Source organism: Anguilla rostrata, chromosome 2 (assembly GCF_018555375.3).
Source record: "Anguilla rostrata isolate EN2019 chromosome 2, ASM1855537v3, whole genome shotgun sequence".
Lineage (NCBI taxonomy): Eukaryota > Metazoa > Chordata > Actinopteri > Anguilliformes > Anguillidae > Anguilla > Anguilla rostrata.
The window spans coordinates 30,561,404-30,574,763 of record NC_057934.1 but is presented as its reverse complement, the minus strand read 5'-3'; the positions used below and the strand labels follow the sequence as shown (position 1 = coordinate 30,574,763).

General features: G+C 40.2%; 1 protein-coding gene across 1 annotated transcript in view; it reads right to left on the bottom strand.

The window, feature by feature from the left end:
- Positions 1 to 655: 655 nt before the first annotated feature.
- LOC135247738 (polypeptide N-acetylgalactosaminyltransferase 2) overlaps positions 656 to 13,360 on the bottom strand; it is a 109,506-nt gene continuing 96,801 nt past the window's right edge. Inside the window, exons 9-16 of the mRNA XM_064321529.1 lie at positions 12,974 to 13,061; positions 8,786 to 8,889; positions 7,342 to 7,468; positions 6,738 to 6,830; positions 5,966 to 6,049; positions 5,577 to 5,703; positions 4,878 to 4,997; positions 656 to 3,459 (exon numbers count right to left, since the gene is read on the bottom strand). Of these exons, the coding sequence (XP_064177599.1) occupies positions 3,304 to 3,459; positions 4,878 to 4,997; positions 5,577 to 5,703; positions 5,966 to 6,049; positions 6,738 to 6,830; positions 7,342 to 7,468; positions 8,786 to 8,889; positions 12,974 to 13,061 (899 nt within the window). The 3' untranslated portion in view covers positions 656 to 3,303. The remainder of the gene's footprint in view (positions 3,460 to 4,877; positions 4,998 to 5,576; positions 5,704 to 5,965; positions 6,050 to 6,737; positions 6,831 to 7,341; positions 7,469 to 8,785; positions 8,890 to 12,973; positions 13,062 to 13,360) is intronic.

The window sequence follows — 13,360 nt, the reverse complement described above, 5'->3', positions numbered from 1 at the left end:
AGGCATAATGCTATCAACCAATATACACAAATGCACACACATATAGGCCAGCTAGGTGGCTGATTGACCCTCCTCCTTTCTTGATGTTTGCAGTCAAAATATGTCTGTGAGCCGATTTGCAGAAGCAAAGGAGAGAGGTGAGGGGGGTGGGTGCCTCAGGGACGGGGGGGTTGGGGGGGGGGGGTGGGTTGGGGAGTTGGTTTCTTTAGAAAACACAATGGTTTGGCCAATATGGCAGAATTTTGCTATATTCTATTGTAGCTTTTAAAGCAAACCGCTTTGTCAGCACACTGTCAGGAGGAATTTTGGGGGCCCCAAAATGGATACATCTAGCTGTGTTGTGAAAACTAATGATGCCTGGCAGAAGGTTCTTTGGAGGAGAGCAAGCACTGGTTTGCTTGCTGACTCCTGAATTGATGTAGGAGGTTTTAGCAATGAGTGCTGATGTATGCAATTGGGAATTTTAAACTGAGCTGAAAAGTGGGAAATGCATAAAATAATTACAGTATGTGAAATGTAACATCACATCACTTAGCTAAAAGCATCAAAAATACTGCCAAATGTGATTCAGTAGCAACACTTCGGCCATTTGTCACAAGAAACGTTCAATGTCTGGGGTTTGAAAGACAGATAATTCAATGCAGATACAAAGCAATTATGTATAAACTTTTATTTAGTAACATTTTGTGTTCATTTAGTTTTTTCATTTTGCCATATCTATAAAACAACAATTACAAGTGCTGTACAGTAGACCAACTCACCATGAACTTGATTTTTATAGACATATTACATATATAAAAACTAGTCTTTGTTTCACTCAGCTCTTGCAATCGTCTCCCCCTTCCCTCACCCATTACATCCAATATCAGTTCACATCATAATTAAAATCACTTTCCTATTGTGATATTTTTCCCACAGAGGAACTGTACTGTAACGTATTAAGACACTGCCTCATCCATATTACCATGGACTCACTCTCATCATTGGCCAACCTTCCTAACAGAGTACAAATGCATGAACAATTTAAATAAACAGTAAATAACTTTGGCACATTGTGCTATGTAAACATTTCATCCAATTGCAAATCAGCATAGCTGTCATTCACAGCTTTGCTTCCATTATGCCAGTTTTATCCATTTGCCTTAAAATTATTTTTTTTTAATGAGAACCACACAGGGTAAAAAAGGCTTAGTACACCAGTTTCAAGATAATGACACCAATGAGCACAAATTATTCAAATTAGCCATCTTGGTTAGGTGGACACTTTGCAATTGACTGCCTTGGCAGGTGACAATGAATTATGGTCATGGTTTCTACAATGGGGCAGACAATGTTCCCTTTATTCTTAACACAATGTATGAGAGAATTCAAAACAGAATTTCTTACATGGTCCTCAACTGGTACAACCGAGTCTTCCTGACAGAGAGAGAAATGGAACAACCCTAATTTCTGTGACCAACTCCTTGGACATGTGCTTGTGCTGGGCCCACTGAGGCACTGGGAACATTCAAAAAGGGCTTTTGCGAACTTGGAGATCCACATGTTTACACCCCCATGCAAAGACAGATGGAATGAATCTCTGCCTGCAAGAGCTTCATCCACCACTGTGAACCTTTTCTTTAACCAAGCACATTCAATTCCCTTTGTCCAAACAAGATGGCACAGAAAGGACCATTCTGGGTTTAAAGGCAAACGAAACACAGTTAACACATACCATTTCACAACAAGCAAATGCCTCTTTTGGGTTAAATTAATCATGGAAATATCAATCCTACACAAATATAGAAAGATAAAAACACAGATGAACCTTCATCTGTCACAGGCTCCTCAGTCTGTTGTATTTCCTGAAGACTCTGGAGTTTGAAGTGCTACACGACATTTGTCAGGAAAATGTAACCAATCTACACCCAACATAAAATCCGCCAAAGGTGATGGCACAAGCGTAACATGACAATTAAAAAAAATAAAACTGGTGACCTTATTGCTCTTCTTGCTTCTGTTTGTCCAGTTACACAATTTATAACCATTTCCTTCCACAGTCATCCTGAGAACTGTTTTGTGGAACACGTCACATTCTTATGTCACATGTCACCTTTCTCAAATGACAGATACTGTAGAAGGCAATTATCTCACCATTACCCTGAGCAGGGTCCCAAAATTCCAAACTTTGACTTAAATTAGCACTTTGCTCAGTGATAGCTGCAATGAACCTGCACTGAAACACTCAACATAACTTAATGAAAAGAGGTGGAATAAAACCCACAGATACTCCGACGTAAGAGTGCACGACATTTCCGGTTACATCTCTACCTGGTGAAATGTCATCCAACCAAGGTAATTATTACAGTGAAACTGCACAAATCCACATCAAGCTAAGAAAAAAGAAAATAGAACACAAAAAAACAACAGGCAGATTCCCATTTACTCACAAAAGGACAGTCAGAAAGCAAGGTGACTGCGTACAGGAAAACTGGTGTGGATTTTTCAGGTGTTTTGATTACAGGATATGATGTAATGTGAAGAAAATAGACCAATAGAAAATGCAGTATTTTTAATGAAGTAGACTTCTTATTATTAGTAGTATTGTAGTAGTATTATGACTATTAGTTGTAGTTGTTGTAATAATAATAATAATAATAATAATAATAATAATAATAATAATAATATCTCATATAAAACGAGAGGGAAAATGGTTAAATACTATAAAACGATAGCAGCCAGTGCTATGTTCCATAAAAATCAAGCAGCATTACAGTACATCTTACCTAGGTCAGTTTCTTAGAACACTCTTCAATATAGAAGACCCTATTAAGAAAGCACACTATTGGTATAATATGCTTTTCTCAACACTTAAGAAACAGGACCATAAGGGGATCACACAGCGAATAGAGTAGACTTGTGTTTTTTTGTTTGCTTGTTTTTTGAAACTCTGGACCATTGTGATGTCATTTACATTTGAAAGGATAAGATATTCGCAAATCGAAATAAAATTAAAAAGGGTTGATCTCCATTTCAGGAATGCTGAGAAATTCTACACAAAAGAATACAAGGAAAAGCAAAAAAAAAAAAACAACACAATGAGAAAACTATTCCGTTGCGCTGACAAAACAACGTCCAACTTGGGCCGAGATAAAACACTGAGGTATATAGTTTGACAGAGAGCTTGGCCGTCGTCATGCTCTGTCGTTTTTTCTTCCCCCCTGCCCCTGAATCAGATTTCTTGAGTCACGGTGTTCAGCACACGCTGGGTGAGTTTGGGCGATCTGTCCTCTGTGCAGGGGCATGTCGTGGGGGAGAGAAGTTCTAGGACTGCAGGTTGAGGGTGAATTTCCACTGCTGCGTGAGGGAGGGGCCGCACACCTCCAACGTCAGTCCACCGCTCCGAGCACTGCGGCTGTCCAGGCACAGGTTGCTGCCCACGTGCCGGAGCCGGGAGTTGCTTTCGATTTGCTCCCATTTCTGGAACAGGCGGAACACACAGTGACAAACAGGCACACAGAAGCACAACTGAGCCCCTGTGGTAGGCTGGGGGAAATTAAGTTGGCAGACTCATGACCTTACAGTAACATGCATTTGTCAAACTTTTTGGGGATGCGCTTCGCTAATGTTGCCAGTCGCCAGTACTTCTGTCTTTAAGTAGTAGGGGCCGCAGTTGGAGACAGCAATAACCATAGCCAACTTAACCATAGACAAGGCTGGGTGTTTGTCAGGAAAAACACTGGCTGAAGTCAAGAAAAAGTCACAGCAAAGTTATTGAAAATCGTGGAAAACTGAAAAAACAAAAAAATTGGGAGAAATCACTGTTTTAAAAATATATATTCATTTATGAAATTAATAAATCTCATGCGCAGCAGTGCCAAAACCATTGAAATAACACGCAGGATTGTAGCAAGAGTAATATATACTTGAAGTTTAAAAAAAAATCCACAGGCAGTCTAGGATGCTAGGAACAAATAGCCTGACTGCTAGGAACAAATACTTTGAAAGGCTGGTGCATTGAATAGTTTAATTTAATTCATCATTAAAAAGAGCAAGCTTCTTTGCCTTTAACGGAATGTTGTTATAAATAGAGCCTGCATTACAAATATAATAAAGCCGGGTTATTGTGTGCCCATTTTTATTTCTGTAAATTCTGTACAATATTCTGTCTTTTATAGAATGCCACTGACAAAGTTACCGTAACAGGGGAAGGACTTCAGGGCATCAACACTATTAACAGTGGCCATCAAACATCTGATTGCAACAACTGACTTGGATGGGAACTCCACTCCAGAATTTGTATACATTGTTGCACTTTGTTTCTCCCAGAATTTGGCAATATTGCTCAAAATGCATACGGCAACACAAATGCCATGGTAGGCTACGTTAAGGTTGATAGTTACCATCCAAAACTGCTGAAAAATCACAGAAAGCACAAAAAACTGGGTAAATCGCAGAAATGGCAAAAAATGGAGGAAGTCACAAAACTGCAAAAAAATTAATTAATTAATTAACATAAATAAATAAAAAGGGGCAAAAATCACATCTGCGACTGCCATGACAAACACGCAGCCTTCACCATTGACCTATAACATGGCAGGGGGAAATTGCTGGAACCAATCAGAAATCAGAATGCAGGGTATTATTTTGATGAAACTTCCTTTTCCAGATGCCCTGGAGAAAGATCGTCTGGTGTTCAGACCAGCAGATAGATCTTTCCTGCATCAAACAATCTAATCTCAGCACCATCAAACCCAGGTGAGTATCTTATAAAACCAACAGACTCCCCAAAGAACGGATATTCAAAGTGTGATGAAACTGTAGAAAAACAAACATCAAAAACATTAACTTCAAAAGCCGAAGTTTGCTTGTTCCAGAATTTCAATGGCCTCAATCACCTGTCTGGTGTCATTGTCCCGGCAGCCCTGGAGCTTGATTTGTGAGCCAGCGATCCTGTCTATCACTGTCAGGCACAGGTCCATATGCTTGACTGATTTATCCTTGGTCAGAGCCCATTCCTGCAAATGGAGACCAAACAAGGCCTTGAATGTCTGCAGCCCACAAAGCAACTGCCATGCCACATTAATGCTAATGCTGAATCTTGTCAGGTCAGGCCTTTCCAGGAACATCCTGGGCTGTACGGCTGATCTCTGCGCTGTGCTGTGATGAGCTGCATTACAACCGCCAGAGGCCTACTCGGCTGGCCCATTTCCACACTAAAGCAGTACATTACATAAAAGCAAGCACTGGCTTGAGGCTAACCTCATCTCTGACTGACGACAGCTGATAACCCGTAGGTGCTTGGAGCGTATGCTGGAATGTGCTGAAGCGGTAGTTACTCATGAAACCCCAGCCAAACTAAAAACCTATTGCCCTCGTCTGCTGAAGACTCCAAATCATACATTACCAAAGTTATAGATTACTCACTATAATGTGCCACACCAGTGTGGCCTGACGGCATTGAAATGGAACCTGACTGTGATGCTATACCTGACTGTGGCACCAAAGTGGACTGTGGCCCTGTTCTGCACCTGACCACAATGCTTTAACTGGTCACAAACTGTACTTTGGTGGTACTTTGGTTGGTGGCACTGTACCTGGTTTCCACCAGCGTTGTGGCATTCATACACCCCTACTACGCCATCAGTAAAGTGCCCCAGGGTGTCCAAGCAGTTGGTCCCCTGCTGCAAAGCTCCAAAGGCAATGTCTCGGTGGTCCGGCACTCTGTCAGAGAGACAGACAGTCAGAGAAACTGCATCTATTTCTCCCCAGGCATTACAAGCATGAAACAAAGTGATTTATACCCAATTTATATTTTGTCCGTTACCAATTACCTTTTGAGCAGAGGCAATGAAATACAGTCACGACAAATAAACAGTCATATGGTTTATCGGTATGCATTATCCATCTGAACACCCTCCAATTGAAAGAATGCCAGTAAATTATTCAAAGTGCAGATGAAAGAATTCACTAAGACAGTCCATACCTGAGCTCGGGATACACATTATCCAGGTACCACTTGAACGGTTTGCAGGCCAACCTCTTCTTCATCTCCAGCCTGCTTTGAATGCTGATAGACAAAGATGATACAAATACAGATACATACACACGGATGAATATACACTACCAATCCTGCCAGGACCAGCCAAGCCCAACTAAACCCATTTTCACATCCATTTTTCCCTCCAGAAGAGAATCAATCCAATATCAATAGATTTCTGGGGAGGCAGTGTAGTATAATGGATAAAAAGTTGGTCTTGTAACCTAAAGGTCGCAGGTTCGATTCCCCGGTAGGACACTGCCGTTGTACCCTTGAGCAAGGGTATACATCCAGCTCCAGTATACATCCAGCTGTATAATTGGATACAATGTAAGTCGCTCTGGATAAGAGCGTCTGCTAAGAACGCCTGTAATATAATGTAATGAAAGGTTTCTTGGAAACTGGGGAATTTGTCTTATACAATGGACTGAACAAGATTACAGATATTCCATTTTCAAAAGGAAAGACGTACTGTAGGAGATATACACCTCTCCTTGCAACAGAACTGAACTGTACACATCCACATACAATAACAGGAATGTAAGATGCGGCAGTATATGGGCTTATCAGGATAATGCCACCGGAGTTCCTTATCCAAGTACTAATGGCAGTCTGATGGTGCCCCGTTTGACAATATGCAGGTGAACCTGCACTATTTGCACTGTTAAGTTCAACAACAACTAATATATGGTCAGGTGGGTAGGGGTTGTTTACGCACTTGCCATAGGGAACGTTCCGGGCAGAGGGCACAGCAGCATAGTAGAAGTTCTTGAACTCATCCATCCAAACCTCCGCTGCCCGTCTTGTGTTCCTGCACACCATTAACCAGCACTTCAAACCCTCAAGAAAAACTCATGTTGCAGTATGAAATACACTATTTTTTGAAAGTGTATATAAATTATTGTTCCAACTTTCTCATTTATTTAGCATATACAATTTCTTAAAACGTATATTAAGCCCCTAGTGCATAAGCATGCCAAAAAGCAGAAAAATTCAGAAATAATTATATAAATGCTTATAAAAACACAGTACAAAATGTAGTACTCAGAAGCAGCAGTGATAACAGACAATGCTGCACACCGCCAGGAAAGTCTGATACACATTCATGAATCGAATATGGAACATTCCATCCCATATGCTAGAGATACCAAAGACCGCCTGTTGCTCTGACATGATCCAGTGAAGCTCCCCTTCAATGAACGGCTGTATAAATGTGAATCCACAAGGTGGCAGAGCAGCTCCACTGGCGATGGGAGACCCCACACTCTACGGTCGGTTTCTGTTCTCTGGTGCGGCAACACGTCTTCTTTTTTCATATTTACCTAGCAAATACTGTACCGCTTCCCCCAGGGAAGGTATAGGGGTGCTGCTTGCGGAAGACGTGGCCCACTCTGCTACAGGGGATGATCTCCAGGCTCCCTCCACACTGCCACACGCGGAACGAGATCTCTGTAATACATATAGGTGGCGTGCATGCACACACACACCAATAATAAATTAAAAAAACACACACAGACAAACACATACATAAACATGCATCCACACACATAAACAAGCACATGCAAACACATAAATCAGATCCTGCACCAAAACTATGAGTGGAAACAACAAACTCTGCATTCTAGCTTTATTAGTAAATCCTACAAGACAATTCTGCCAAAAACTGTTGAGTCCAGAAAAACTGCGAATAATTACATATTTAGGTATGTGTACCACAGTGTTTCTGCATTATTTTTGTGCCTCATCTTAAACCATCATAAGGGGCAAATGTATATGCTTTACAATGGACAACATGCATTTATGGAGAGGTTTTGGATAGGTCTTTGGACCCCTAGATATCAAAGACCCCTATACTAACGAAAATATTCCCACTGACTTGATGCAAAAGTGAGTTTTGAGAGTCAAAACTGTTTATTTGTAGTGAAATATATGATTTACTGCAATGCACAATTTACACTGCTTACTTTTTGCTTCATTAATCTTTAGTAGTTCCACATATCACCCTCAGATTTTGCACACTTGTGGTCAAGGAGTTTATAATTCACAACATACATAGTTTTACTTGTCATATATAAAAATGTTCTGAGTATTTCATTTCAAACTGAATAAAAAATTTATTTTTGCATTTTTTGCCAAGATAATTGCATTAGTGGCATTTTATTTCTACCTAAATTATGAATATAATCTATGTTATATTGTAAATGGTACAAATGTCTTGCTTCATTTAAGTAATTTTCCTAGTCTGTGTCATGATCACACCTGGAGTTATAAAGCCTTAAACAGAACACCCCATAAATTGGTGAGCATTGCCCAGGTTTGGCATCTGTGCAAAGGGTTTAAGGTCAATTATGGTCTGAATCCCATGGAAAAATATTCAGTTGCTGATTAAATTTGCCCTACGTACACCACCTACACTACCTCCAAAATCAGCTGGTTACTTACTATAATAATACCATGTAATATCCAACTGAGAAACAAATTACAATTAATTGTTTCTGGGGGGGGGGGGGGGAACTCAATATATGCTTCAAAAAAACATTTAGATATCTACCCCTGCCACACAAGTTAATGGGCCTTGCAAGATTTATTTAAAATTTAAAATCCCAAATGGTTTCCTCAGGTATTTTACCCTTGAACCACCCCAGGGTACCCTGCTAGCATTTCTGAATGCTCTGAATGCTGCACATCTCATTTACCACAGCAAAACAACGGATCCGGTATAGTTCTTCTGATGGTTTCTGGCTCTGTGTATTTCCCTCTGCTTACCTAGATTCTCACCACCCCAGACGTCCATCATCATGTCATACTTCCCCAGTTCTTCAAAGTAGTCCTTATCCATCACAAACAGGCCACCTGCTATCATTGGAGTCCTGCAGATGTTGAAAGGCAAAGGTGGCAAATGTGGCAGCTAATTGGTTTGAGGAAGATCAGTGCAACAGGCATAAAATGTAACGTTGGCAGAGCTGCTTTAAAGTCATCTCTTAATGAACGGAAACTTGATGCGATTTTAATGAGGAAAGCATATCACTCATACAAAGGAACTCTGGTAAAGCCAGGAAGATGTCTAAGAGGAGAAATTCCAGGGTTATAGGTGACACTGAACAGTCTTCAGGGTTCATTCAATGAGTGCAAAGCAGGTGTAACTTTCATTAATGGACTGAACTGCCAAACTGACAAGACACCGCTTTAATACATTGCACCTGTCCTAAATCTCTTACCACTTAAGAATGACTTTGGAGCAAGCACAATAAACAACAAGCACAACACTATAAATCAATTTAATTTTTATCTGAACACTGAATATGAACTATTATAAGATGTGAGCAGTGGGCACTACAGAAAACGAAACAATAATGCTTGCTTGGGGCAATTAAAGCTAGGTGTTGCATAAATAAAACTGTTTAGCCACTAGCTAGTGGTTATTCAGGATGAATTCACAGCCAAGTTGTTCAAATCTTCATGTGGCACTGCAAAACATGCATAGAAGCCGAGTTAAGTGCTGATTTTTTCTTAGCGGTATGTTCCCCTGCAACGTTTTAACAGATCCCAAATTAATATTTTCAATTTAAATGCTATTTTCAGGGACATTTCAAATTACAGGGTTATTAATGAAGATATAAAGAATTGTAGAATTACAGGGTTATTTAAGTAGATATCAAGAATTTTTAAATGAAAATAGTTTATTAGCGAAAAAACAGTTTTTGCTCTTTATTCCCCAGATTAAATCAAATGGACTTACTGGACTGTTCAAGGGCATATGCAATCAAATCAACCATCTTTTTTTTTTGCTATTTTCTCCCATTTTCTCCCCAATTTAGTCGTTATACCAATTCCCCTTGTATATCACAGTCCTGGTCGATGTGCTATCCTCTGTTGGTCTGGGGAGGGTGCAGACTACCACATGCCTCCTCCGATACATGTGGAGTCACCAGGCGCTTCTTTTCACCTGACAGCGAGGAGTTTGACTGGGAAAGCGTAACGCGCGCGGAGGTTCACGCTATCTCCCCCAGATCCCCTCCCTGCTGAACAGGTGCCCCGACTAAGCAGTAGGAGTCGCTAATGCAACGATCAGGACTCATACCCTCACCGGCTTCCCACCCGCGAACACAGCCAATTGTGTTCGTAGGAACGTCTGACCAGGTGGTAGGCGAGTGCTTATACCTCTACACTACACAGACGGCCCTAATCAAACCATCTAGATTAAGGCAGTCCAATGAAGTCTACTTTTATCACCGTATTGAATGTACATAAATGTGAAAAAACTGAAATGTGGATGTGCATTGTCCCTGCTTTTCATTTATTTCATAAATGAAGTTACTTCACCCAAATTAAAACGAATAAAATATAAGTAGAGTGATGGCGTAGAAAACAGCTTTGCTGACATTTGCCGTTTGTGAGTTTCTAGCGATCACAGTGACATAGGCCATGTCGTGACGTACAGCTAGCAATCTGTCACTTCCATTTAAGTAAATTCTAGGGAAGGTGATTTTCAATTATTTCACAGATTGAGGGATTGCATAATATACTCGATTCCAAATCGAATCCTAGCATGGGAAATAATCTATTTTCAGAATGCATCTTTGTTGGGTGGCACCACTGGTTGTATAGAAAATGCATGAAAGTATAACAACGTTTTTGCATTATAGTAAAGTCTAAATGCTTTGTTTATTGTGTCAATAAACACAGTCAGTGTCAGGTAATCGCAGATCACTTGAATCACAGATTGCATTACAGATCACCTGAATGTCAGTGGAGTAGACCACCCTTTTGATTCATATAGGTGAGCGGTTGGGTACAAGGATCTGCAATCGATGGCACCCAAAATGCTGGGAAATCCAACTTAGCATCAGGCATTCTTGCTTAGTTCTGAACTGGCAATCAGGTGATGAAGGAAAAACAATTTTTCACTGGCATGTTTGACTGGACTTAAACAAACTGCATGACTAGCCGAACGGACAGTGCACCGAACGGATGGTATGCTGGAATGAACCAGAGGCCAGAAAGCCAAGGACTGCCGTTATTTTGAGCACAACTAGAAGCGCTCAGGAACCTGTTATTTTGCCCTCCATGTCACCAGCAACTATCCCGCAGACTGACTGCAGCACTGCAAGGGATTGATTTCGCTTTTTTTAGCACTCCTCATCAGTCGGGTAACAGAAGGAAAGGCAGTGCTTATATATCCGGGTTTTACAGTATAACTTCTGCACCTGTGGTGCGTAATTATGTACTCAATTTTGCCTACAAATTGAATTATAGAGAAATCCACAACGATGTATGACCCAAGAAATCACAGAGATATGACAGAGCTTTTTCTGTCTTACCAAACAGGCGAATCCTTCTGAGCGATTTGTCAAATCTTCCTCAGATCGCCTTCGCAAATAGTCTCCTTAATTCACAGGAGTGTCATGCACAAATCACTTCATTATAGGCACTGTTATATTCAGCCTGATACCGATACATATGTAGATGTAACCAGCTTAATTATTCAATTGTTAAGCCTTTTATGAAGATAACTTTTTTGGAAATATTCTCATGAATATTGTTCTAGGTGCATCATGGCACACACATTCATTTTAACCACAGGCACATAATTAAAATTCAAATATTGTTCAAGTTGCACTTATTGTCTCTCTTCTCATTACAGACATGTGCAAGTAAAAAAAAAAAGTACCCCCAGGACCACAGATCAGCAGAAGAACAGAAGAACGGGGCGACATAGCTCAGGAGGTAAGAGTGGTTGTCTGGCAGTTGGAGGATTGCCGGTTCGATCCCCCACCCTGGGCGTGTCGAAGTGTCCCTGAGCAAGACAGCTAACCCCTAAATGGTCCCAACGAGCTGATTGGTACCTTGCATGGCAGCCTTTCACCGTTGGTGTGTGAATGGGTGAATGAGAGGCATCCATTGTAAAGCGCTTTATCATTTACCAAGAACAGCCATAAACTACGAATTAAATACAGGAATTACAATTATGAAAAATAAAGCAAAAGTATGCACATTTCCTGCTTGTGGGATTTATATAAAAGTCAAATTGGACAGCATATGATCCACAAAAATATCAATCAACTGCACCAGAATGTCAATCTGCTGCTGGATCTTGACTAGCACACCCCCAGCAGCGACTCTTTGGGGGTGTGCCACTCAGGCGCACAGTGAGCCAGGAAATTACCAAACGGCTCACGCACGCCAAAATCCATTAAAAAAAAATACCACTTCATCAGTGCGACTGCTCGCAACACGCCATGCACCAGCCAGAAAATAGAGCCCTAGTGCTTAAACTAAGATGGTTCTTTGCCTAATGCTTTCAATATCTCATCATACCAGATAATAATTAATAATTAAAATGTTAAGGCTTTATGTGTGTTTCATAGGCATCATGTCTCACATAAACTTTGCCAAGCATACATTTAGTTTTGGCAAATTTGGATATACAAACTGGACGTTGTTATTAGTCGTCACTGTGTAATGACTGAACCCCAAAATGAAAATGTGTTTTATAAATGTTAAAAAGTATGAACTAATTAGCCCTACAAAGATAAATTCTACAATTTAATACAAATTAACAGAGTCATTTAAGCATTATAAAAAAAGTAAGTGGAGCAGTTATTGAGAGAAGAAAGATATTATTTTGATTAGCTACATTCCCCCAAAACAGTGGTGAAATAATGATAGTTATATAAATCTCCTTTTTAATCTGCAGGCATAACCTACCTTTGGAACGTGAACCATAAGAATTCTTGTTACAGATTAAAACAGAAAATGTAACATACCATTCAACAAAGTAATTTTAGTTTAAAAACACTACACTTTGTCTTGAACCAAACCGCTGTTAGAACCAGCTGGAAGTGAATATATCCCCTCTCTTCTGTCAAATGGCTCTATATTGAGTAACATCCCACGGTTCTACTGTTGGAGAGCTTAAGGAAAACAAAAGGGGAAAAAAACTTATGATCTTACTTTATGGGGGCGATGGGGTTTCCTTGGCGTGCCTTTCTCTGCTCCAGGGTCATATAGTCCCACTTGAACACCAGGTTCCAGTCAAACCCTGCAGATGACATAATACATATATGTGTACCATTTCAGTCAGAACTATAGGGTATGAAAGCACTTGACAAAAATAACGATCTGTTGACTTAAATGAGCAGCCAACTTTAAAACTCCTTTGGATGGATCAATTTCAGATGTGAAACGGCTTGTGTCCATTGCTGTAGACTTAAATAGCAGCCAGTTTAAAAACTGCATATGGATCAGTTTCAGATGTGTAATATCCCTGTGCAAGGTATTTGTCCTGAATTTATTCAGTAAAACAACCAGCAGCAAAAATGAATAATAACTGAAATATAA